The sequence below is a fragment of the Phalacrocorax carbo genome, chromosome 7 (assembly GCF_963921805.1).
Source record: "Phalacrocorax carbo chromosome 7, bPhaCar2.1, whole genome shotgun sequence".
Taxonomy (NCBI): domain Eukaryota; kingdom Metazoa; phylum Chordata; class Aves; order Suliformes; family Phalacrocoracidae; genus Phalacrocorax; species Phalacrocorax carbo.
In genome coordinates this window covers 27,054,270-27,082,194 of record NC_087519.1, presented here as the reverse complement: position 1 = coordinate 27,082,194, position 27,925 = coordinate 27,054,270, and the positions used below count along the sequence as shown (strand labels likewise).

The window sequence follows — 27,925 nt, the reverse complement described above, 5'->3', positions numbered from 1 at the left end:
TTTGCTGGGCCCAGGGTTAGCTCTTTCTCTGGTCCTGGAGAAAAATCATCCCTGGAACCAGGCACTTGGTTTGGCTTGTGACTTCTGAAGGGTTTCCTGCCCTCAGTTTTGCACCCTCGCCCACTGAAGGACAGGTGTAGATAAAGGGCAAAATAAGATATATTTAGAAAAAAGAAGCATGCAGTCTTTTAAAACACAAACCCCTCCACCAACAGGAAACTTATTTAATTCTACCATGAAGAGAAGCAATGGAGGTATGTATGAAGAAAGAACAAGCACATTTTCCTTTTTCTACTTTTCCATATGGTATCATAATCTCTGTCATTAGATAATCCAAGCACTTTTCTTAAAATAAAAAGCAAAAGTTCAATGATAATTGTCCTGAGAAGGGAACCAAGACCAACCTATTCCCCACATTGGACTGGAAGATACATTCACTAGACACGAGAAATGGGAGACTTTGTCCCAAAGCATCAAGTCTGGAGCAAGTTTGGCTCACTCTCCCTCTGCTCTCTGCTAGAGATCTGCCACCTCCCTACATTCCTGCAGCAAAGTCCCTGTCTACACACCTCTTGAGCTGCGTACTTCTCAGTGTGCCCTCTGCCCATGTGAACACCCAGTAACTGCCAGGCCATGCTTGTCTGGTCAATTAGAGCATGCTGAGCCCCAGGACCTGGTAGCTGTAGGCAAGCAAGATAGGGGGAGTGATGCCAAAACATATCCACACTTAAGAGATGCCAGAAGATGTTTCTGCTTGGACAAAGCCATTGAGGATAATGATAATGGAGAATGGAGGATGGAGTCTGGATGCAGAAGGCCAGTTGTGAGCCAACACCACAGGGCAGGTTAGTCAGGTCAATGCCTTTGTGGCTTTTCTGTAATTTGTTAGAATCTCCTCTGCAGCTGGGCGGAGGGACGGTACCAGCCCTGCCCCTTGCTCTCTGCCCAGCCCTGCTCTCTCCAATTCATCTGACTTCACCTCTGAATGGTGCTGTGCCCCTTTTGCCATCTCTCCCCCAGCAGTGTGAAGGAGCAGGCTCTAGCTGGTTTAGCTGGTTGTCTTTGGGAGAGCCAGGAAACCCAGCGCAGGTGGGCTGCACAGGAAAGACCTGAACAAACTGGGAAATAGCATTAGGGCAGGATCTGGTAGATCCAGATAATCTCAGATGAATTGTGACCGTCTCTCTCTTGCCTCCTACCCTGATTCACTTTGTGGGCTGTGGATGCTGTTCCCTCCCTTCCACAGAGACAGGCTTGAAGAGAGGTAGAGTTGTGAAGACCTGAAGGCAGATCAAAATGAGATGGGCCTTTACACAGCAATGTGAAAAGCAGGTGGGTAAGGCTGGTGGTGGGAAGGGTGGGCAACGGCAGTGGTTACCTGCAGTAAGAGGGAGACTGAGATCAATCATTGGCCAAAGTTATTCTCTGCAAAGACCCAGGAAGGTCAGTGATATTGTTTACAAGCCTGTAGCACTTTTGATTGGAAAAGACAACGCAGTTACAGCACTTCTTTAATGAGATCAGCCTCCATTGAATTTATATAGCAGACATCAACAAAATCACAGCTTGTTGCACTGCCGGCTTACGTAGGACATCCACTCTTTGAGGGGAGGGTTCCCCATAGCTACCAGCTTTTTCAGAAAGGCACTGGGCTGTAGCCCAGGAACATCAGCATGGGCCTCAGAGTATTTCTGCAGATTAGCCAGAATGCGAGGGAGACCAATGGTGGAAGCATAGAACATGGGGCCACCCCTGTGCTTTGGCCACCCATAGCCATTGATATAAATTACATCCAGGTGTTCTGGGCCAGATGCTATTCCCTCAGCCAGGATGTCAAACCCTTCATTGATGAGGGAAAACAAACACCGCTCCAGGATTTCCTCCTGGTCTATAAAGCGGGTCTTGATGTGATGGGTGTCTCTGTACTGGGCCAGGAGGTTGTGAAGCCATGGATCCGGCTTAGCTGTCCTGCCCCCAACCTTCTCGTACTGATACCAGCCTTTTCCAGTTTTCTGGCCGAACCTGCCATTCTCACACAGAAGATCTGGCAGTGGGCTGTAGCGATGGCCATGCCGCTGGCGGGCAGGTGTTCCTGGAGGTAGTGAGGCCCCGGTGAGGCCCTGGTCCTTTCGAGACCTCCAGCCCACATCCAGCCCAGCAAGATCAGACATTCGGAAAGGTCCTAACTTAAACCCAAAATCTTCAAGAACCTGATCTACCATTTCTGGTCTGCTTCCTTCCTCTAAAAGGAAAACTGCCTGTTGAATGTATGGAAACATCATTCGGTTCCCAACAAACCCCAAACAATTCCCTACCACCACTCCAACTTTTTGCAGTGCTTTGGCTAGCTGCATAGCAGTGGCAATGGTGGTGGGGGATGTGTGATGGCCATAGATTATTTCTAATAGCCTCATGACATGAGCAGGGGAGAAGAAGTGTGTGCCAATGACCTGTTGTGGGCGGCTCGTGGCAGAAGCTATTTCATCAATGTTCAGGGCTGACGTGTTTGTACACAGAAAGGCCCCTGGCTTGCAGATTCTTGATAGTTTGTAGAATATTTCCTTCTTTAGTGCCATGTTCTCAAACACAGCCTCAATAACTAGGTCTACATCCCGTAGATGTTCAAAGTCCACAGTGAACTGGAGGCATGCAGGGTTATGGAAACCCAGGGTTTGGGCACCCTGCTCCATTTTCATAGCCTCATGTTCCAAAAGGAGCATCACAGATTTTCTTCCCATGTTCAGATACTCCAGATTCTGCTCAAGGGCTACCACAGGTATGTTGGCCTTAACCAGAGAAGTCACAATGCCTCGGCCCATTGTTCCCAGCCCTAGGGATAAAAGTGAGACAGAATCAGAGACTATGAATAGAAAAAATGTTACAATTAATCACTGGACGGTAGCACTTCCCTTGCATCTCCAGGATAAAAAGAGGAAGCCTACGCAAAATGAGTGGTGCACAGATAGAAAAAACAGAATTGAAGACTACAAAAAAGGAAGGTGAATTCTCCCTTTCAGTGAGCCTAAATGATTGAAAAGCAGTAGCATAAAGGCAAGTTAATGTCCTCTCAAGCTCACAAAATATCAGTGGGATTCACTCCAGCGTTTGCAGACCATGTGATTCACGTCTTCTCCCTGCAAAGTTTTATACCTATGGAAACAAGCATCACTTTAAGAGTTAGAACCTGGAGATCAAAGACAGGAGATAGGAGTTTCAGTATCAACCCTGTTAACAAGTTCTAGCAGGCAGTTTCATTAGCAAGCTTCAACCTGAAGATATCAGTGCCTCTCTGTTCCTGTGAGATGGTCCTTTATGGGCACTCATAGAAGAATACTAGTGTAAGCAAACACACTGCACCCAGCAATTTTAACATCAGCAAAGCTCAGTCAGTTGCTTTCTTCCTCCTTCTAAGCTTCTTCTTTGTCCCCTTCCTCTTCTCCCTCTGCACCTCACTGTGTAATCTTTGAAGCAAACAAAATGCAGCTGATCTCGGACACTGATCTTCTCTAAACCTCATCTCTAATATCTTGTATATCTCTCGTCACCAGGTCAAACAGGATGGAACTAACAGTATTCTTAATCCAGATTGCAACATCTTCTATTTCCTTTTTAATCACTCTGGAACATCAGTAGCCTTTTGCTTGCTGTCTATACTTTACCCCAGGCATCTCTGCCCACTGGGACCTCTCTAAGTCCTCCAACACAGGCCACTCCCAACTTATGAAGATTCTCGAAGACACAGTCTTCCTTGTCCAACCACACATTTGAAGCGCTTGCTCAGAATTCCAGTAACTGAGCATCCATTCAAGCTGTATTTTTTTTTCTCCAAGATCCATAAATGTGCTACTACCAGCTCATACCGCAGGAATACCAGTGTAGAGGTTGCTGGATCCCTTCCCTCCTCCTGAGCCTTTCCACCAGCTCTGCCCTATGTTACATTAAATGAAGCTGCATGCTTACACTTCCCTGTGATCCACAACCCACACTATTTATTCTGCTCTCCCGTGACAGTGGCTTTTCAGATGAAGTTAATACAAACTAGTAAGAGAGGGCCAGCACAATTTTACCAGCTTTAAAAGTGCGAAGCATCTGAATAGGAGGATTATTAATATCCTGAATAAAGCAACAACCAGACAAAGTACAGGTTTGTTACGATTAAAAAAAATGATTTTTTTTAATCCCAGGTTTACAAATGAAAGTCAGCTAAACAAATAAACAGAAACAAGGGGATTAAAAAATTTGTCTAAAGCAGCTTTGTAAAGAAGAGCTGAAATTATGTCATCAGTTAAACAAGTTCCAGCAATCAAGGTCAAACAAGGTAGTATGTTTTTTTCTGTAAGCTACACACCCATGGTTTAGTTCTGTCCACCCTCCGCTTGTCTACACACAAGACATTTAAAACATTCCCTGCTTAGCTACAAGATAGTTCTTACAGACATCACTATCTGGTAGCCTGCATATAAACCATTACACTACCAAGCAATTGCTGAAGTTCCTTTCTAGGAAATTAGATTTGCTACTTCATAATCAAGTATTACTAAAAACTAATTTGAAAATAAAACTAGAATAACATGAATCAGTTCTTAGCATTTCAGCATCCATGGTTTGCTGACTGAAAAACCCAAACACAAAGAGCTCCTCCCACTGTGCTCAGTACTCAGAGGCTTGGATGTGGCAGTAGGGAGAGTAAGAGACAGTTTTTTCCTGTCTTTGGTGAATTACATGGACTGCTTTCTTCTCAGACAGTGGGGGAGGGTAACTCACCACCACATGCATACCCACCAAGCCTAGCCCCACCTTTAAGCCTCTTTTTAGACATCAAGAGTTTGCAGTTCCACATCTGGGTTCTTCATGGCTCCCTCTTGAAGTCTCTTCTTCCTTTCCAGGGTGGAGAATTGGGATTTCTCCCTAAAATTTCCAAGCTCTACTAAAGAAATAACGCACACATCCTGGGCCATATTAACTCCTGTTACTCTGAGCTTCAGTCTCATGGCTGAAATCTTAGCAGTTCTCTTGTAATGTGAACACACTGCTTCTTCCTAAATCAAAACCTCTTCCATGAGTGGATGTTCTCCAGCCTTCTTTTCAAGGGATGTTCTGGAGTGCTCTTAGCTCATTACCTGGTTTGCTTTCATCCACATGTCGTATGAGTACTCCCATCTAGGCTTTAGCCATCCCATGATAGACAGGCATACATGCTTCTAGTACTTCACTTTCTAGGCCACGGGAATAGGCTTATAGATAAGACACGAGCTTGCCAAGCTTGTTTCTGACCTAGAAAAGCTGTCTCTCAACTTACTACATAACTCTCAGTGGCCTGTATGAAATGATGTTTAATGAAGCTGGCAGAGAGAGTAATGAAAGCCCCAAGGGTTTTGTTACATTAGAGCTTGCACAGCATGACTCCCCTGGAAATATTTTCTAAAATTGGTCTATAGAACTAAGGAGAGATTTGGCTATCTAGCAGGGAAAGAAACATTTCTGAGGACTCCCCTTTTCAATTTTATAAAGCTGAGTGATCTTGGAGAAGAATATATTAGAGCAGAAAAAAATGGTAGGGAATCATTGGGCCTTACATGTGTAGAAGGCCATAGAAGAAAGGGAAATGTTGCATGCTCAGCTCAGATCACACAGACCAAAACACAGCTAGGAACCATTCCAGAATTTCTACTGTATGTTCCGTTTTCTTCTTCAGGAGTGCCCTCACTTCCCTGGAACCATGAAAAAACCCTATATTCTTATCTTCCATGCAGGGGACAGTTTTCAGAGCTGTGTTACCATCTTTCATGCCCAAGGCACATCTTTCAAAAGAAGACTGAAATCTGCTTCAGGAAAAAGAACAGTGCTAGCCATCTTGCTTCTGGTCTTTTGTGGTGAAATGTAGCTTTGACATGCAAATAAAACTACACTTGAGCCCATGTAATTTCAGGCCAAATATGGATATGACAAACCCATTTGCTGGGCAAGTTGAGTGAATAATGACTGTTAATTATTGATCTGTCACATGAGGTATTCAGAATATGAAAAATCATGCAAAATTAATTGAAGGACTTTAAAAACAAATTTCAGAACAAATGAACTCAAAATATGTACAAAGCAACCCATGTACAGTCACACACACTAGAGGAATACAGATCATAATTAATTATAATGCATATTTGGACATTAAAATGATGGGCAATGGAAATAATACTTTATAGATTGTAAAAATATGCAAGGACTGTTCCAGTTTTCCTCTTAAAAACAACAATGAGCAATTGGCGGTGGCAGACTGCTGCAGACTGGAGCGGCTTCTTACTCTGTTTCAGGGTATTAATTTCAAGCAGAAATAATGTGATACTGAAGACAAGCAGGGAGCTATGGGCAGACTGCAGAAGGGACAGAGAACTCTGCTTTTGTGTGATGAGGAACCAGAGAAAGTGGAAAGACATGGGAGCCAAGAGTCCAGAACAAGCAGAAGCAAATGAAATAGGTGACTTTGCATGGGGCTGAAGACAGTCAAGGACAGCTAGGCCAAGAGCAGGAGGGATCCCACATAGCTGGGTGTTACCCACTTATCAGTCTTTCAGTGAGCAAACTGCAGGCAAAGGCAGCTGATGGGAAGCCAGCACTACATAGGAGTGGCTGCCAGTTCATCAGCAATGCTATCTATCAAGCATGTCCACAAAAATGATAGATCATCCTTGGTGTTGAATCTACAGTAAGATATGGTCAGCAAGCAATGTGCCAGCTCCCTCCGAGTTCCTGCTAATATTGGACAGACAGGGGAGCCACAAAGCAAGGGTCCCCTTGCATTCACTGCTTCCATACCCTAAAGGTCCTCTGTGCCTATGGAAAAGGTACTGAAGGAGGAGGAAGTCAACATGATCTTTGCAGTTGCCTCCCATCATGCAGCGATAAAAGATGGAAGCAGCAGTATAATGCAACATGGTTTTAGTCTGTGAAACAGCACAGCACTGTCTATGGGAAAACTGGGTCTGCATGATTTCTGACCATCTGAAATGGATGCAACAGCTTGCTCACTGCCCTCTTCTCTGCAGTGAAAATAGAGAGACCCTGGATCACGTAGGTAGACCAAAGATTTACATGGATGAGCAGCACTATTTTAAAAGGTGTTGGTCCCTCAAAAAACATCCCTAAGATTTTGATTCCTGGTGGTGCAAGAATGTACTTAAGATCAAGAATGTGAACACATGAGATACTGTATAGCATGGTGCTGGCTGGAGAATGACTTTTTGTTACAGCAGCCTGAAAGAAAAAATACAATTGTGTTGGCATGTTATATACCTGTCTCTATCAGGCTTGCAACTTCACTGATATCAAAAGGCAAAATAGGAGGAAAACCTTCCAGAGAAAGGAGAAAAAGCACAGTGGGGTGGCAGAAAGAAGCAATGGAAAGCAGTGACACTTAATACGGTGTGGGATTCAGAGTTGAAAGGAGGGGATCAATAACCTCCAAAACAGGAGATGTCATGTACCAAATGAAGTATAACATGAACAACTAGCATAAACAAAGCAAGCTATAATTGTGCACCATGGGGGCTGTATTGATAGAAGCAGCGATCCAGAAGAGGCATTAGGAGTCAAGGCACTGAGTGCACTGATAAGCTTTAATGACCCTGACCAGCTACACCGGGAGTCTCCACCCACATGCACTGCCCGTAGGCCTCAGAGCCCCATTTAAGCTCAGATCTGGGCCTTCAGTACCTTCCTAAGCTATGCTGAGGAGTTCTGGTGTCTTACTATAGCTGTGCCAGGCTATGGATGGTGTTGAGCTAGACCTCAGCCTGCAGACTGGCACCCCAACTTTACCTTGGACCTGCATCATCACGTGAACTTTGCTTGATCATCTGTACTTGTAGTAGATCCTAGCCATGATCTCTGGCTCTGCCCTAGTTGTCTTGCTCAGGTACTGTAAATAATTGATAGAGCAATGGGTTGTGCTGCCATCCAGAGGGAGGAATGGGTTGATAGGGACTTCATGAAGTTCAGCAAGGGAAGTGCAAAGTCCTGCATCTAGGGAGGAATAGTCTTATGCACCAGTCTGTGCTGGGGGCTGACTGGCTGGAAAGCAGCTCTGCAGAAAAGGATCTGGGGGCCCTGGTGGACACCAAGTTGACTATGAGCAGCAGTATGATCTTGTGGCAAAGAAGGCTAATGATATACTGGGCTGCATTAGGAGGAGTCTTGCTGGCAGGTTAAGGGAGGCAATCCTCCTCTAATTAACACTGGTGAGACCATACCTGGAGTACTGTGTCCGGTTCTGGGCTCCCCAGTACAAGAGTGATAAGGAGCTATTGGAGTGAGTTCAGTGAAGGGCCACTAAGATGATTAAGGGACTGGAGCATGTCTCATGAGGAAAGGCTGAGAGAGCTGTGACTCCAGCCTAAAGAAGGCTCAGGGGTATCTCACCAATGTATATAAATACCTGAGGGGAAGATGTAAAGAAGATGGAGCCATACTCTTTTCAGTCGCCCCTGGTGACAGGACCAGAGGCAATGGGCACAAACTGAAACATGGCAGGTTCTATTTGTACATAAGAAAACACTTTTTTTTTTACTGTGGGTGTGACCGAGCACTGGCATAGGTTGCACAGAGAGGTTGTAGAGCCTTCTTCCTTGGAGACATTAAAAACCTGTCTGGACATGCTCCTGGGCATCTGGCTCTACGTGGCCCTGTTTGAGCAGTGGGTTGGACAAGATGACATTCCAGCCTCAAAGATTCTGTGGTTCTGTCCCCCTGGGAGGTGTTAGTGCCATTGGCTCCCCGTCCCTGGGGTGCAGCTGCTCCCTGCCAGTAGATAATTAACAAGATGTGTTGAACATGACTAATACGAAAGTTGGCTGCTACCTTGAGCATACCAAGTAGGAGTAAGGAAGAAACATCTTGGTACCTGGTCTTAGTGTAGTTACTCCTGGTGTATTGTTCCCACTTCAGCTTTATGTACTTTATGAAGTGTTGAAAAATCAGGGGAAGTTCAGAGACATGAAAATGACCAGAGTGGTACAGATTGTGCTCTGCAGCAAAAGTATCAAAGGACTTATTTTATTTATTCTGCAAAAAGTAGGGGTTAACTTAAGCACTGTCTGTAATCAGCTACAAAAACACTGAAACCTGGGGGGAGAGGTGGGGGCAATTTTGGGTCAGAATTTAGAAACTTGTCTGGAGATGAGATGCAAATACGTAATTCAATGGATAGGAGATGTAGCCTAGCCAGTTCAGTTTGGAAGTAAGATGCAGATCATGTTTCTACTAGAAACTTTCAAATAGAGGCTGCATTTGTCCTTAGAATTTGTTCTAGCTCAGTTACAGCGCCAAAATAAGCAGATCAGATCCAAACAGCCCTTCTGGCTAAACTGTCATTGTGATTGGGACTTTGCAAATGTACTATTCTGGCATGATTTATCAGTACGTAGTGAATAATGCCCATTCTAGTCACCTAATCATTCCTACATAACTTCAACAGAATCCCTTCCTGCCAAAGCACATGTTGCAGGACTGACCTGCCTGGGATTCATGTGTCCAAATGTCCACTGTCCAATGTGTCCAAGAGTCCACTGTACTCTTCAAGTCACATGATAAACTTGGCAATAATTCATGCCTCTTTACCTGAATGCTGTAACAGCCACGGATCCTCCTCACAAGGTTTGTGGACCAATGTTTAAAAACCATTTTCATTTAAAACATGGCATGGCAGCTAATGAAAAGAAGGGAACTTCCAAAAAAGTATTTCTATGGCCTGAAATGAGCTTTCAGAGAGCTCATACTCTAGAGCACAAGAAGCCTGAGAAGTACCCAGGAAAAAGCAGTGTTGATCTGGTGAGCTTTCTCTGAAACAGAATGGATATTTTCCAAGTGCTCCATTACTTGTCTAATCATTTTTTGAGTGCCACTATCAACAGGCAGAGCTGAAAGATACTTTTTAAAAAAACTTAGCAGTGCATCAAAGGTTTTATTTAAATTGCTTTTATAAAAAATTAATGAAGGCATTATCTTGCTGGGCTACAAAATGGCAGGAGTGGATCCTAGTGAGATGAAATCTTCTTAAATACAGCTGTCAAAACATTTTTTGTCTTAATATATCCCTGAGTGCATCTGTGCATATGCACTTGCAGTACAGAACTAGACCAGGAGGAGGAGAATTTCATGCAAAGCTTCTTATAGCATGGAACAAAGCCAGGACTCAACATACCAGTATTTAAAAGGGAACAGACTGCTTATGGTCCACAGATGAAGCTGTCTCTGAAGTGAGAGGAAGTTATTCCTCCAAAGAAAGAGGTGGCATCAGGTAACAATCTAGTGGAATGTGACTTGTCATCTGAATTTCTGAGCTTACCAATGCAGCGACAACTTACCTTCTTGCATGCCACCTGTGGGTGTGGAGTATCTTTACCTGTGATGAGTACCAGTGACTTTGGCAAGTGACTGCTAGGGAATCCCACCTCAGCCTTCTGCCATGAGTAAAGCCTGATTATACTCTTCCCATTCCCCTTCTGCTCTGACGTTAGCTGTGCAGTCAGCAACCACAACAGCTTTTTCATTCTCTTACCTATCACAGCTGCTTTGTGGATGGGCTGAGGGGAAGAACTTTTCCATGAAGCTCCACTGGGTGTTGTCCACTTCTGCACCACTCTCTCTGCGAAGAAAGCATACTGCAGTGCCTGGGCCTGACCTGAAGTCAGCAGGATGTTAAACAGCTCTCGCTCCTTCTGGACTCCATCTGCAAAGGGCTTTTCTGTGGCGGCTTTGACTGCCTGGAAGCACAGCTCTGGAGCCAGACACCCGTGGGCCTGTTTCTTCACCTTCACAAGAGCCTCACTGAGAAATGCTTCCATGTTGGGCAGTTTTGGAACTGGCTTCAGGCTGAGCCTGCGGGGTCCCAATGGCTGGCCTGGGGGTAGAAAAATGGAGTTACAGAACAAAGCATCCATGTCTGGAAGACTACAGATTTTCATCCCTTTCTACATAGACTGGGAATGCAGTCTACCTCTTTTCCTCCTAAGCTCACTGCATTCGGGCTTGCATGGCACAGTCATCTGGGTCTAGAACTAAAGTGTCTGACATTTCTCTTTAACTTTCTCTTTGCTCTGACAATTAAAATTTTTCAAGTCCCTTCTCAGACTTCAAAAAAAGCAAGGTTTCAATTTTAAAGAAGTAATATTCTCCTTCCTTTTCTCAGCTACACAGAGTGCCTTGACTTCTCCAGTTTTTTTACTGCACAGTCCCAGCTGCCACATTCATATGGCTCTTTCTATAGGCTTCAGTACTAAAGTTTTCCTCAAGTAGTGCCCAATTGACTTTGCTAGCCAAATGAGTTCCAGCCAGGGTCCTGACCCAGGTATTTATAAGATGGACTGGGAAATGTACCCTGACTTCAATTCTCTTGGTAGCAGGAGTCCTCCTATTCACTTTGGGACTAGCCAAGAGGACAGCTCACACAGCATGAGTTGGGGAGCAAATTAATATTAAGGGAGAGTTCATGCTTCTGTATCAGCAAGGGGTGAATCAAGCAGCCACACAAATACATAAGGCTCATTACAGACAGAGGTTGCTATGGTGATACCTAGAAAGGATTTTAATTGAGAGAAGTTAGTTATATTTCAGATGCCAAAATCCTCTCCATCCTCTTTGGAAGTACAAACCTTGGTGCCTGCTAGGAGGTATCTGATCTGCCTCTACTCAGGCTGTTCTTATGCTCTTAATGGCATCTTGCCTCAGTAAAGACCATGTAGGAACAAGATCAGAAATTCAGGATGTATACCCTTAATATTCCAACATTTTCACAAAGACCCTTTTGTCATCATAGCCAATCCAGATTGTTAACTTACTGTGTAGCAATGTTACTGCACTAACTGCTGCAGTGCTGCTCCCAGAAGCACCCAGGACTGCTACCAAAGCAGGATGGTGGGTGGGCCCCCTTTAATGAGAGCGTTATGCTGAGAAGCTCTCTGACATAGTCACATTGCCCTAGCTTCTCTTGTATGAGTTCTGCCACAGGAGCATGCTTCCTTTATAGGTGGCATATTGCATCCAGCTCTTCTTTTTGTTCCTGTTGTCTGAGTTAGTAAAGTGCCAGCACATCAGCAGAAGACTCAGGAGCAGGAAATCATACACAGGATGCTGAAGAGCAGGAATAATGGCAGCACTGCAATCATCGTTGTCCAAAGGCCACATCCTGACTCTAGCTCTTCCTCCAAGACTGAGCAATGTTTAAGAGAAACAGAAGTATGAGTTTCCAGGATGAGTTAAGATACTGGTTTCCTGAAGTAACGGTCTTCAGAGCTCAGGCTTTTAAATTAAGTCTTTTAGAGAACACAAGGATGAGTATTCACTGTGTAAGTAGCTTCCCTTGTAATCAGAATTCATAAAAATAATGTTTTCCCATTGATGTGAATATAGTTTGTATCTGCCAGTATTGCAGGATTTAATCAGGATAATGTTCCTTTATTTTGGAATCCTTTGTTTCTCCCCTGTATGCATGTTTTTAACCCAGAAATGCTCTTTAACCACAGTCCTTTATTTAGGACTTAAATGTGTCCTTTCATCACAAGAGGAAACCTCAGATTTGTCCCAGAAAGCAGATCTGATGGCTGGAAGGCCACTTAAGACTTGGCAGATGAAGGGACTTCACATGACATCTCTGTTGTGGAAAGGACTGCTGAAAAAGTAATACTACCAGGAGCTTTTAAGCCTGGTCTTCAGATAGCAAATAGTACTTGTAAGTGCAAATACTGATGGGGGACATGAGACAGTTCCTCAGAGTAAAGAAGAAAAGTAACTCTCCTCAGGATCCTGTAATAAACCTCTTATTTAGCTGTAAGCTAAATAGGTTTTGCTAAGTATTTCTACAGCATCTCGATGCAGTGTCTTTGCTTCTGCAATGCTAATAAGACTCAAGGGCATGTTTATGACCAGAAGAAAATTATCTGAATCCAAATCTGGGAACAAGACATCAGTGTGGGACACCTATAGCTTGATTTCTGAAATCAAAGCAGCAGGAACACAATGAACAGTATCAGATAAAAGTGCTGCAGGGAAAAGTGTCATCCATGCACAGGAGCTAGCACAGATATCTGCTTTGTTTCACTAGGGTTTTTAGTCCAGGTGGCACGAAGGACAGATCAAGTCTATAAAATTTCTATCAGCTAAAGCAACAAGTAAGCATGCAGTATCAAAGATTGTGCTATTTAAAGAAAAAAAATTTAATCAGCCCAGAGTTGTAAACGCTCAGGATATTACAGGACTCCACATGTAAGAGGTAGGGCTAGCCTAACAGTCTTCCTGGTGCAGTGAACTGCTGGTGAATTTCTGAGAAACAAAGCTGAAACTGGACCCCTGCTCCTCAGGCTTTCAGGGGTCTCAGGAATGCCAAAGACAAGTCCAGTTTGTGTCAGACCTTTCACAAACTCTGGTTGCGTCACAGGGGCACTTTGCTAGACCTTCTGTTTAAAGAAGGTGGCAGCCAGAATCATGAGCCCTGGAGAGAGATTAAAATATCTTTATACTGTACATCTTCCCAGCAATGATGCATTAAAGGCCCTTGTAACTGTAACTGAAAACCTTTCTCCAACAGTCTCCATTTAAAGCATGCAGTTACCTAACAGCAGTATCTGTTACTCCTTTGGGCTTTATGAGACTCAGAAAAAACATGTACTTCCTCCACAGTTACTCCTAGTGGCTTACAGTCAGAAACTCATAATCATCTTTCCATGCAGAGCTGAATACCTGTGGGGCCTAAGCTAGTCTAAATTGAACTGATTTTCCTTGGCTTTTTGGTGCAAGCCATTGATATTTTTGTGCTCTGAGAAGATGAATAAAGGTCAATTGGCAGATGTGGTCAGAAAGCAAGATATGATTACATGTGAAGGGAGACCTTCAAAGAAGTCTGCTGTGCAGAGGATCAGAGCCATTTTCTCCTCCAGCTGAAGAAGACTACAGTAGGCCAGAAAGAGGTGGGCAGTATAAGCCACAAACTACTGTCTGCCACAAGCAATTACAGCAATTTTTCAATTTTGTGTTGCCATCAGGTGGACAAATTATGTAATGCAGCTTTGAATTACTGCAGTGGCTATCAAGCACATTTAATGAAAGAACATTCTCCCTGTCTCCTAGGGCTTAGCTCCTTCTGACTGTTTCAGAACTCCTTTTGAGGGTGTTCTTCATTAGGAATAAACCATAAAAATGTATGGATGAAGATGCTTTCCCAACATACCTACCAAAAAGGTAGCTCTGTCAACTGCATATCGAAAAAATAATCAAGGACCTTTGCTTCAGTAGGGCCAGTCATTTGAGACTGGTCTCTTGCCACGAGATACTGCAGCTCCAGCTTTAGAAGAAAATTATTCCTGAATTGATTCTTTGAGACTTATCTTGCAGTACAGCCTTCCCAGAAATAGAAATTCTATCAGTGACAAAACTAGTTATTTAGCCAAACTGCTCTGTAAGAAACTAGCAGTTGTTAGCTGCTTTTTTTTTTTTTTTTTAAAAAAAAAAACCTCATCAGAAACAAAATGCTGCATGCCATACAAAGACAGTGGACTTCTGTGATGGCGTTTTTTTTGTGCAACCCTGTCTCTGGTTTTATTAACATTATCTGAAAAATGTTCACTTAAAATAGAACTCAATGTGAACAAAACCCAGACCAGCTATGCAAGACTGCCATCTCTTCTGCAGCCCTGAGTTACCGCTTGATGTAGAGAAATAAAAGTGCTGGTTTGCCTTTGTATGGCAGGAGAATTATATTAACTTTAGGCAAAGGCCAGAGCCAGGAATGACTCAAAAGGAACATATGGACTCTGATTCCACCATTCTTTCAAATTATCAAGTAACCTGAGGCTAAATGGTACATCAAAACTTTTCACGGTCTTCTGCGAGGTCTAATGAGAAGTTTTACAAGTAGGAGAGAAATAAGGATGAGGTGACTTGCCAGTATTTTCACTGTTACAGCACATACTGTAAATACCAGTAAAGCTGTTGGAAAGAGACTGAAGGCATTTTTAAAGTCCTCTTTGAGCTGATATATAGTGTGATGTGGAACAACTTCAATGACATTACTCATTTTAACTGGGGTAACTCAAACCAGCAATAAACAGATGGAATATCTACCACTAATCACAAGTAAGACTGGGACAGGTTACCTGCTGAACATCCAGCTAGGATCCTTGTATGATTACACAATTCTCAAAAATATTTTCCTTGGTAGTGACAATTTCCAATGATGGTGACCCTACAGAAGAGGAATTTGCCAGTAGTGGTAGTGGACATAAGGTCCAGAAAGCCAGTTACACCAAGAGAAGTGTACTCAATGATTCAGTCCTGAGGTTCTCTCCTAGGGTCAAGATGACTTTCACAACTATCAACCACTGCACAATGTCTGTCACAGAACAAATAAGCGTACAAATATCTAAATTGCACCCCATTTCACATAGCGTTTGTTGAAATCCAGAATGCTTGCTGGTTTGCCAGTTCTAGCAATGTATCTATTACTTGTTGTATGGTACACTTCCGCTGACACCAATATTGGTATAGATCTTATGCAGCGCATCATTCAGAAACCCAGAAGGTACATCAAAGGGAACACTGCTTGTTGGGTTAATTTGCCTAGAACAGTAGTAATATTTCACTGCTCTCCCAACAGACACAGTTCTCATTCAAAACAAAATCAGTGAACCAAAGTATCTTTGTTTTTCTTAGAAGCAATAGTAAAGTACATCACCTATCTCTTTCTAAATAATTCTATTTAAATAATCTGATTACATATAAGGAAAGAGAAAAAAGGACTGCTTAAGTCATCAATTCTGCACTAAAAATGAAGCCCAAAAATACTGTAGGATGAATACAGTGAGAAGGAAGGGCATGTCTTACAGAAAAACCTAACCAAAGAATACCAGAATACCCTTTTGTAACTATCTGGTAAATCTCAAGCTGTAGGGAAGTATACAAGACACTGATCTTCTTTAAGAATAGCCCATTCATTGAACTATCTTAGAAATCTGGTACTCTGTCACCTAGGACAAAGCTTAGGCTGCTTCAACTTCTAGCATAGGAGAAATGCTCCTACAGAGAAGAAAGGGCCTTGTTTGTAGTGAAGAGAACCGCAGGAGCAAAAGCAGCACCCAGCTTGGAAAAGCATTGCCTTTAAAGGCCGTGAGATCAAAGCAGAAAGGGTTTTTTTTTTTTTGCTTCCTTGCATGCATCTCATTGTGACAGAGCTCTAGATGAAATCCTGATGGAAGTCAACGGTCTGTTTCCAGAGGTATGAGAGGAAAAATATCCTGTTTTCTCTCCAGGTGATGCTCCTCATGCTGCACAAGGAACGTTACTCCTCCTGTGTTAACTCCAGTGGTTTTGATTTTGCTATTTCTAAGGTGGGGAAAAAAAGTATCTCCACATCCCTCCCACCTCAACAGGCTGTTTTCTTACATAGCAGCTAAAGAATCATTAAGTTGGGCTGAGGATGTGCCAGCCCTTCCCCTAGAAGGAGAAAGTTATTTTTGATCAGCCATTATTGATGGTGCAACCAGAATACATGCAATACCAGCTCTGATCCAAAACTATATAGGGAAGGAGCTTGCGTTCCCCATATCAGTGGAGTGCAGCAGCCCAGAGGAGCACGTGAGTTTGGATATATAATTAAGAAGCAGGAGGACTTGATATGTATCTGTTCTCGGAAGCCTCACTTGAATTTCTGCAGCTGTCCAGCATCTGAATTTTTCACTTCAGACAACAGAAAAAAAAATTTGCAATTAATGATATCTTACATGGATGCCAAAACTCAATGAATAGAGTGCATAAATTGGAATGAACTGGTGGGCTTTGTTCTGTCTCCAGCCCTGAAACATCACCAATTATTTCTTGGCACTGCTACAATTCTTTCCTCACCAATCACTTTGTTTGCCAAGCGAATTGCTGCCTCAGCTGTGTTTTCTTCCACAACTTCATCAACCAAGCCCAGCTTCAGTGCTTCAAATGCTGGAATGTGTCGTCCTGTAATAAAAAGAAAAATAAGGTGACTACAGTGGGGCATGATGGGCATTTTTATTCTTTTCCATCTGATGAACTGACTTGTGTGTAGCTGGCTTCAAATATGAGACATGCTCATTATCAGGTACATAAAATGCATTACTAACTATGTGCCTCAGAAGCACATATGTCCCTTTCTTAGCCCATCATTAGTAGAAGCAAGCTGAATTTCAACCCAAGCAGATGCATAGGTAAAAGAAATTAATATTTCTTAGGTGAAGCTGGTGGTATGACTCAATACCATAATCTTATGTACACAGCAAGGCCCTTTACCTGTAGTGATTAGATCCAGAGCAGCTGGTACCCCAATCAGTCTGGGTAGTCGCTGAGTGCCTTCAGCACCTGGAAGTAACCCAATGGTGACCTCTGGTAAACCCATCCGTGCCTAAAATGAAGTAAAATTCAACAACAAATCTGACTAGAAAGAGTGATATTACAAACTGAGCAGAATAGAGGAAAGACAAGCAGACCTGAGTCACAAGTTGCTCCTCTAGGGAGCCTCAAAACTTCTACTTAGAAACTTCGTTCTTGCTTTTTGTCACATAAGACACTTAAGATAAAAGCCCACTCAACCATTTCAAGAACTTACGTACAAATGCACGGGAAAAACATCACCTTTCAGTCAATGTATGTGTGCTAGAGCAGCACTGGAGGAAAGCTGTGGGGCCAACATCATCCCCCAGGTTGACACATGTAAACTAATTCTTTCAAGCAGTTGTTACCAAATGCTGGAGGACACTCTGTGACTTAACTGTTACCTCCATACTCTAATTCTTGGAAGTTTAGTACAGGAAAATTGGTACTGAACTCTTCCCTAATCTTCCTTCAAAGATATTTAATTCTAAAGGCGCTTGGTGCACTTGACATTCAGTTGGGTTATGGCAGAGATGCCAGGGGTAGCAGGAAAGGGAAGGGTCTTGTCTTATCTAAAAATCTATCTAGATTCTATTGTCTTGTTTAAAAAAATGCACAATTCCAATTAAGCTCTTAAGAGATTTGGAGTCACTTTAAGACCACTATTTACAGCACCCACCTTAGGTGGCATATAGGGTGATGTAGAATACCTCTATATGCTGTTACAGCAACACACAATGTCATGAAGAAATAGTGATTCACACTGCAAAAGTGAGGGGATGGCCCTATCATTTAAGAGCCTCTATAAGGAGACCAGGTACTGCCAAAAGGTAGTTCAGCATTCCTGAATCCTGAAAGGAGGGGGTTCAAAAGAAAACCATGGATCATTCCTTAAAAGGCTCTTAAAGCTATCAGAGTATTCCCTGATGAATCAGAGCTCATGGGGAATCAAACTGTAAATGTTCCATGCTAGCTGAGTTTCAACTGTGCATTGAAACTAGGCCACTAGCAGAAAGAAATGCAAAATTCACGGGGGGGGGGGGGGGGGGGGGAAGAGAAAGTCACACTGCATGAGCCAGTACGATACAGCCATCTACATCAGAATATAGATAATGATTACTGAGATCTAGGGCAAATTAACACTTGGTTATTGAAGTTTCTATGCAGCCACCTTAGCTCACTAGTTATAAATCAGTTTTATATTTAGGAATTACTTGAAATTAGTTATTTAATAAGACTTATAAAAGCATGTCAAGGGGGGTGTTGTAGGTGAAGAATGTCTGAGCACCCAGACTTGTACCATGTAGCCATAAAGCTTCCCTCCTCTGAGCAGAAATCCTAGGAAAGTCTTGCTGTTCTACCACTCTCCAGGAGCAGCCTCCCATGCTGTCCTTGGCCATGTGTACATGGCTGCTGATGCCTTCACCAGCCTTTCTAGTTCTCAGCATGTGTTACCTTCACATGTGCAATCCGATAGTGACAGCCAAGTGCCACCTCCAGGCCTCCTCCCAAGGCAATGCCTTCAATGGCAGCCACCACAGGCTTCTCACTCCTTTCTATGAGAGAGACAATGGGGCCTAAGGCAATACCCTGTCTCTTCGGAGCAGAAAATCCTCGAATGTCAGCACCTGAGTTAGCACAAAGAGATGGAGAGGAATTAGTGGGGAAGGCGGCGATTGTAATGATCCTTCCCTCTGTACCATTGAACACGGCTGCCCACAGATGATCAAGTCCTTGCAGAGAATGGTGCTGGCAGGAGAGCAGTTAACAGGAATCAACCCCTTTTGGGACCACCTTCAAGAGACCCTGGCTCCTTAAGACTATTCAGAGAGCTCAGGAAAAGCCAGTACAAAAATACATAACTGTAGCAATCATGCAGTTACTACGGAAAATTGCAGACACGCTTGGTTAAACAAAAAACCCCCACTTGAGTCTGGAATAGTTAAACGCGAGTTACTACTCACAAGCAATGTAGAGCTCCACAGAAATTCCCTAGCTTCCTATATTTCTACAACTAGAGAAGATATGTTATTCACCACTGCCCCACCCCAGGTATGTTCCATACACTGCACCAGCTGATGGTCCAGAGATTTTATACTGATGCCTCCTTACTCTCCGTGGATTGCTTTGCATATCAGGGAGATGAGAAGCTGTCCCCCACTTCAGCATGAACATACCAACTTCTGGCCCAGACAGTCCAACTTGTCTTGTGGCACAGAAGAACAGAAAAAGCCTCACGTCTTGTGGCCATTTCCGGCCAAATGAAGACTTTTATCAGCAGTGTCACGAGGCAGAGAATCTTCAGATATGGTGGGTGGAGAGTGTTTCCTTTTTCTTCGGCTGTTTGATGAGAAATGTCTTACCTGCACTGAATTTCCCATTTTCACCACAAATCATAATAGCTTTCACTGAAGGATCTGCATCTGCTCTCTTCAGTCCATCCTCTAATGCCTGGAGAGTTGTCAAGCTGAAATAAATTAGAGATTCAGTGAGAAACAATCAACTACATTACCTTTCCAAGAGGTCTGTGTTGCAAATACCAAGTGTTCCAGTGAAATTGAGCGGTACATCTGAGCATATCTGTCCTCTAGCCTGTCTTCTGCCACAGCCTCTCTGGCGAATCCTTTCATTAGTCCCCCTCTCACTTCAACGGTAAGTGCCAAAATCCAACAAGCTTATGACTGCTGACCTGTCATTCACTTGCTGGAGAGTCTTGTGGCTATGACATTGCTGTTTCCAAAGGAAGCAGCATAGGGAAATAGTCTTTTTTAAATGTCTGTATGAATTAAACATTCAGGTTTTTAGGAAAACAGTTTAGCATAATTTAAAAGTATTTAATGCGAAACCACTGACAATCTAAGAACTTTTCAAAAAGGGAAATGAGCTCCAGGGATAAAAAGCTATCTTTCAACCACCTGACACAGAGTTGGTGTTCTGCTGACAATTATAATGCTTTCGCCTTTTGAAGATCTGTATATAGGCCCAGACTTAACCTTGTGTGGGATCCTGTCAAAGTGAATTTGGGCCTAAAAACCTAAGCAGAATTTCTTTTTTTTGTTTTACCTGAACATATTTCCACAGACACAAGCAGTAAATGTGGCCAGGAAAGAATTAACAAGGAACTTCAGAATGGAACAGTAAAAGTATAAAGACTATTTTTACAAATCAGGTTTTTAAAAAAATCTGGCCTGACTGTATGCTTACTTGGCATTTGAAGCTTAGAAGTTAATTATATATATGTGTGTGTACATACGTGTGTGTGTATGGATGGACATGCAGAGTATAGTCTGCTTTATAAGACAGTGACAATAAAGAAGATGGTAGGTAAAATCAGAGGCATTAACACCTAACTCTTTATTAATAGAGTGTTAACACAAATTGTATGTATATATAATCTAGATACTAAAATATATTAATATACACACACTTGTGAGTGTGTAAGTGTATATATATTTTTTGAGAGAGACTTTTCTGCATGCATGTGTGAATACATACTGCGTATATAGATATGCCTCTGATGCAGAAAATCTGAGCCACAATTAGTTGGAGGCTGGAGAAAAACTCAACGAAGTATCATACACGCTCGCCCAGTCCTTTCTAAATATACCTTCTGTTTCTAGACTTTCTTAAAACTGTAAGCTCAGTTTCACATGCAAGCTTGGTGGCTGATGAAAAGAGAGCGGAGCTCTGTTGATGCCCAGTGGAGAGGAAGAGCATGAATTAAAAGGAACTGATAGAAAGGCCTGATGCACACTCAGTTTGTGTGTATATTTCAATATATTTGAGGGCATTTCACCTAAAAAGGAAGCTTGTCATAAAGTAGAGGAAAAATGTATCACTGTACTCATGTAATGCTTCTAGGTGTGTCCAGTGTGGGTGATCCCATTATTTACATACGGCAGCACCCTGCAGCCTTTGCAGTGGAAATCCATAGACTGAAAAGGAAAACCTGGGGAGCCCAATAAGTTTCCATAAGCCAGCTGTGTGAAGTCCTGCTAGCCAACCTCTGCATATTCCTCCTTCAAAATAAGCAATTAAGAGAAGCTATTAGCAAAGTCTATTAATCAGGGCTGTTGGCTGAGCAGAGAGTCGGGGGGCTGCCTAGGGGAGTCTCCAGCTGCTGCCTGGATAAGGCCATGCTACACAGAAGGATCAGCAGGAGCCCTGAGACCTGACAACCAGAGACTGAGAGAAGCGTTATTTTTGGAGAGAGAACAGCCAGTTATGTACCAATTGCCTCACCCAGACATCAAAGACAACTCTGAAGTCTGACATTAGTAATGCTTCTGAAAGCTGAAACTTAAAATAAGAATAATTTGGCCATGACAAAGAAAAACTATTAGGTGACACTGCAAAGGTCATTCCAGTCTGTATAGTTCCATATAGCAGAATATGAAAGCCTTTCCAATTTTAATAAGTTGTTTCATATTCTATGAGGAAAAATATGTATAAAAATTTGGGGTTTTATCTCATTCCCTTTGGAATATCAAGTGCTGCTGCTCTTTGAGGAGGACCCACAGGCTGCACCCAATGCTCGCTGGTCTTAGAGGTCTGTTTTTGCATCAGTGGAGAGCCAGGCCAACGAAATACCAAATTAATCTAGCAGCTGCAAGATTAAAGGGAAAACTGTTATGAAATGTCATTACACTTAACGAACCATGGTGCAAAGAGGGGGAAAAATACGTACCAGGATTCTGAACAAACATTAAGTTACTGATTGGAAAATATTGTGTAGAAAAATGGCACAATTCTCTCAAGAACAGACAAGAAGCAACCAAAGCATTTCTGTGTCTGTTGTAGGCATGTGATCAGCAGATGCAAAATGCCCATATAAAAGGTTTGTCTGCATTAAATGGAAAGCTTCAGGATTTTATGTAGGAAATTAGTTACAAGCCCTTAGCACTTACAACAACATACTCCTACCAGAAGAAAAAATTGGTCATCTAGGCTGCCACAAAATAGCAGTTCAATACCTACATGACCTGTATTAACCCAACAGAAATATTTTTGCCAGAGAATAACTTGACCCTGTACTTGCATAAATATTTCTTCTCCATCCATACAACTTTTTCCCAGTGGGGGTTTTTTGTGGGACAAAAAGGAAGAAGCATTAGACTTTATGCAGTTTCTTGTTCTCCTAAGATGGAGCAATATGTTTGCCTCAGGATGTTACAGTCCAACGCACAGGCTGCATTGCTTTGTACCTCACATATTATAACTGGTACTAAAATATGCGATTTTTGATGAAAGCATTGCAGTAAAATGTATGACAGTAAAACTACAAAAATACTCAAGAGTATCACAACTTCAAACAGCTAGAGCATTAAAGAAACAAAAAGCCACCATAATTTGCATATTTCATTATCGTGACAATGTCATTTGTTTAATAGTAACGATGGAAAAAATCATTCTCTGCGTTCCAGTCAATGCTTAAACCCATGCTATGTAGTCAGGTCTACCATGTATACTATTTGGACTGCAAGAAAAGTGATTTTGCCAAGATGATTCAGTGTTATGGGTTTCAGAAACACACTGCAGGTGCTGTTAAAGAACATGTGCACACCAGTGTAAGAGGATATTCTTGTGGGTGACCACACCAGGTTATTTTTACTTTGCATAAAACTCATTGCAGTGATGATGTGCTGGATTTGTAACAAGGTTTTATTATTTACCTTAGTAATTTCAGATTTTAGCTAGGGTTTGTGAATGTGAACTTCTTTCATTAAAAATAAAAGAAAAAGTCATGTAAGGGAATCCTGAAAATTTACTTAGTCACCTTTAAAGAAGAAAGACTTGAATCCAACAGTAGCAAAAGCAGTTTATGGAAAAGATGTAGGCCTGGTCCTTTCCCCTTGCACTTTCCCCAACATCCACAGTCACTGCATAAGGGATCTTGCTATGGGTGTCTACAGATATTGTTTTTAGCACCCCTTATACACCTGCTCTCCATGAATTTGCCTAATCCCTTCTGATTCTGCGGATCCATCTGCCTCCACAGGCTCCTGTGGTGGCAAGCTCTGTATTATCTGTTTTAAAACAATCTCTCAGCAGTTTAATCAAGTGTCCCTAGTTCAACTGTTGCAGGATTTGGTAAAGGGTTATGACTTTAATTTATTTACTTTCTTTATGATATTGTAAACCATGACCTTATTCTCCCCCAGCCTTTTCCTCTCCAAATTGATGACACCCTGCTTTTGTAGTCTGCTTTCTTAACACAGTGTACCATCCCTTGGATCATTTTGGCTGTTCCTTTCTGGATCATCCCTATATCCTTCTGCAAATGCAAAACCCAGAACTACACACAACAATTAAGATGTTTTATACTGCAGAAAAGGGATGCCCTCTGCTCTGTTCTCAACACACATCCTGATGGTACCAAATATTTTGTGGGCTTTTTGGGCTGCCCCAGCACATTGAGATGAATGTGACAGATAAATACAGAACTATAAATGGTAAAGATCCCTTCCCTTAGCTGTAACTGCCAGTTCTGAGCTCGCCATCCTGTAAGCTTGTTCGGGGTTACATTTTTTGAATTAAAGAACTTTTTGCTACTGTTTTTCAGCATGCTTTGATCCACTTTTTATGTTTTTCTAGTCTTAATCTCCAGTTTATGTCCCTCCTGTCATGTTTTACAGGCTTTCTTGTTCTCCTCATTTGAGTAAGCTTTCCACTTCTTAAAAAGGTCAAACTTTTCTCTTACTCTTAGCTTTCTCATCAAGCCATGCAGGGCTTGTACCAGATCACTTGCTGGCTGAACAGTTTACATTGGCTTCTAATAAACGTAAAAACCCCAAACCCAAACAACAGCAATCCAGCCTCCACCCTTGTTGCAGGCTTCTTGTCCTTTGGACAGCTTCTCTGACTGGTTTTGTTTGAACTAACTGCTGGATATTTACATAATTCCCTTCTTGAAATTGAGTATTTGTGTGCTGGATTTACCTGGTCTGCTCTCTCTTGCCTCAGTGTCAGAACCAGCTGCATAGTAGTTGCTGTCACACAGCAGCTAATACAGCTTGAAGAGTCATGCACATAAATTAACACCAAACCCAGAATGGCACCCTTTCTGTGGGGTTTTAGAATAGTTATTGCAGACGCGTATTGCATCCCTGAATTTTCTCTCTGCATCTCACCCTGATGAGGTGCTGATCCAGTTCAACAGAGGTAATCACTCTCTCCCATCATTGCTACCTATCTGAAATTGCAGCTTCTCTGATCTCCTTCACATTTTCTGATCATTATGCTGTTTGGGGATGAGAAGGACAATCCCAGCAGCCAGGGAGAGCCTTTTCCAATCATGACTGTTATGCTGTTATACTTTATATAATCCCACACATACACTCCCCTACTCCCTGGAGCTTTTCTGCACTTGTCAGCTCAAATGTTGAAATACCCTTCCACATCCTTATTAATTTTCAGGGCCAGCAGCCTGCCTATGCTAATAAGGTGTGGCTAGTCCTTTCTCTTGCAAGTCTTGCCTGTCTGTTCCCCCAAACTTCCCAGTTTTTTGCATATCTAAATCCCTTCTCTCTATGCCATGGTCTCATAAATGCAGATCTCTAAATACTAAACTTCTGCAAACCAGGGGAAAAAAAAGCAAACAAATAAAATTTGGCACATGCCACCTCTGCTGGTGGAAAGAATGATTAGCTTGAAGGGGAGTCTGTGTGTTGGAGCCAAATTTGCTACCAGGCTCACAAGTTAGCATATGTTCCTCAGGAAAGTGTTGCCCAGGAGGTACTTGCAGTGCAGCACATGGTGTCAGACAGGAGAAAGCAAATTCCTACCCACCAGTGGCTTCTGAAGTGCCACTGGCCAAGGCGATGGCCTGGAAGCTGGGATAATGACACGAAGTAGCACATATAATGGGGAGAGAGGGGCGAGGTGGGAGCAGAGCAGGTAAAAACCCAACAGCCTTTTAAAAAAGCATCTGGGCCTGCTGTGAAATTAAATTTTCAGGATTGCAGGAGATGGCTCCTGCCTGTAACTTTCACTGCCTGCTATCACCTACGTAGTCAAACATTTCCAACAGCAATTACAAACCTGCTCCCCTATGGTCCAGTACATAAAATACGCAGAAGCAGAAGGAACAGACAAGGATCAGAGTGCACTCTACCTTTCCTAGCTATAGACAGGTGTCAGGCAAAAACTACCCAATGGCAAGTATGACTTAATTATGGATCCCTACCAAAACAGGTATTAGCCTGGTATGTGATCAAAGACCGTAGGCGTCTCAATCTGATGTTTTATGGCAGCTTAACTGATTTAAATCCATGCTGCGCAAGTTTCCATCCTTCCCCATGTACTCCTACTCCGTCCCTTGTGCCAGCAGTGCTCCTCTTGCAATTGCACAAGGAGCTGATGCAGAGAGCTAGGCTGGCTGAAACACCAACCCAAAACAACCAGCTGGTGTTTAGCTACATTTGCACCTCGAGCTGGCTCGCTGCCAGCCAAAGGAGCACCAACGCTGACAGAGCAGAGGCTGAGGAACCACAGCCAGGATCACACCAGTCCCCTCTTAGGTTGTGCTATGGTGCTACAGAGCCGTTGCGAGGAAGCAAGCCTATGTGGGTGAATTAACTACTTGAGTCTCATAGGGGCCTTCGTGCTGTGGGGCTGTCATCAGATAAAAGAGTGTGGGCAGCACAATACAGGTGCGAGGGCAGTGAAGATTCAGCACTTAATAGAAGCCACCTTTTTTAACAGATTTGAAGTGTTCTGCCAAGGTCTTCCTGCTCCCTTCTGGGGCTGGGGGACCGGACTACAACCACACCATCTGTTACTCTTGGCCAACAGTGTCAGAACTGCACCCTGAGAGGGCACTGAGGGATGAAGAGTAAAGGGTAGCAGAGGCAGGGGTCTGTCCTGAAGAGGAAGAGCATGCAGTTGCTGTTCAAAGGAAACTCTGGGTTTTTATCATGGACTTCTCAAAAGAGACAGAGTTAAGGTTCCTTATGCACGTATCTTTAGCTCTGCAATTTTGTATTTTCCATAGTCAGGATGGAAAGTTTACTGAGGGTGCACCCTGGAAGTTTTCTTAGGCTCGTCTTGGACAGAGGGGGTACAAGGGATACCTTGAACCTTGCAGTTCTGGCAGTCCAACATGTCAAGTTCATCTAATCTCACCAGGTCACTCCAAGTTTGTTTTCTCATTTCACCTGGGTACATGAAAATTATCTTACTCCACTTTTAAACATGTTGCAACAGAAGAGCAAGCACTGCCAGTTACTGCAGAGCAATGTAGCTTGCTACAGAAGAGCAGCAGGTTGTTTCCCATTCACGCTCTTACGTGCCTCTTTCAGCTTTTTAATTAACTTTCTGGTTTAGAAGTTGAGCATAACTGCAGTGGATTTTCTTTGCATGTGAGTATAGACCAAACAGACACTACAGTCACTATTTCAGAACAGTTCTTGAACTATATCTGCTTAAACAGAGCCTATGTGGTACTCAGAACTAAATGAACTAAAATACACACCCTATAACAAATTATGTAAAACCAGAAAGCATGTATGTCCTTTCCAAAACACATGAAAAACTAAAATTTCAGGGCCTCCTACAGCTTGGTGTTTGACTTTTGTTTTTCACTGGCTCCTTTGAGATTGCCTGGGGCCTTTCTTGACCAAGATCAATATTTAGAGGTCAATTCCTTACTCTTTTTTAAAAGGCAAATGAACTGCCTTAGCTTCTAACAATCCTGGCTGTGGTTTAATCCCTGTGCCAGCTCCTCTTGTTGAACCATGTCTGCTATTTACAAAGCCCTTTGCCCTAACCCCTGTGCTCACTTGGGGCAGGCAACTAAACCAGCAGCAAATCCACGAGGAAAAGCTGGTTTTCACCTACGAGCTTGGAAGGAACTCCAGGGTGAAACGGCTGAACTGCTAAAGCTGCTGTGCAATTTCTTCCTGGAAGCATCATCTTGATGCTGAAGGACTGGAAAGTGACGAGAAATATGTTAAGTTTTTAAACAGCTTCCAGGGAAGATGACAGAAAGTAGAGACTGATGAGCCTGACACCTCTCCTGTGAAAAAAAACCAACCCACCCCACTAGAAATTACAATAAAGAGCATAACTCATGGAAAAAATCAGCATGTTTTTTTGCAAAGGCTGGTGAAGGTACCCGAGCGGCGTTTGGAGAGGTCCCTTGGCAGAGGTTTTTTCGGGCAGCCTGCCCCGGGACCAGGAGGGGCCTCTCAGCGGCAACGGAGGGGGGGAAAATGAGGTGAAAAGGTGGGAAATCAGAGAATCCCCCAACACGCTCGCCAAGGGGCGGAGCCGGCGGCCTCGGCAGCCCCAGAAGTCCCATCCCGGCGCTTCCACTGAGGGGTGAGGAGGCGGCCGCCACAGGAAATGGCGGGCGGCCGCCCGGGGAACCCGGCGGCCAGGGGAACCTGCCGCGCCCGCCGTTACCTCAGCGCATTGACCGGCGGGTTGCGGAGCCGGATGACGGCCACGGCGGCCGCGCCTCTCGCGTACTGCGCCATGCCGAGAGCCCGCCGCCGTCCCCGCCGCCCGGACCGTCCCCCGTCCCGCCCGGAGCCCGCCCGTCCCCGCC

General features: G+C 43.3%; 1 protein-coding gene across 1 annotated transcript; it reads right to left on the bottom strand.

The window, feature by feature from the left end:
- Nucleotides 1-204: 204 nt before the first annotated feature.
- Nucleotides 205-27,925, bottom strand: EHHADH (enoyl-CoA hydratase and 3-hydroxyacyl CoA dehydrogenase). Its single transcript, XM_064457162.1, has 7 exons — nucleotides 27,781-27,925; nucleotides 19,740-19,843; nucleotides 18,832-19,004; nucleotides 17,296-17,407; nucleotides 16,882-16,986; nucleotides 10,550-10,891; nucleotides 205-2,830 (listed from the first exon to the last, which is right to left on the bottom strand). Exons 1-7 carry the CDS (start codon nucleotides 27,852-27,854, stop codon nucleotides 1,560-1,562), a joined length of 2,181 nt encoding a protein of 726 aa, XP_064313232.1. The 5' UTR covers nucleotides 27,855-27,925; the 3' UTR covers nucleotides 205-1,559.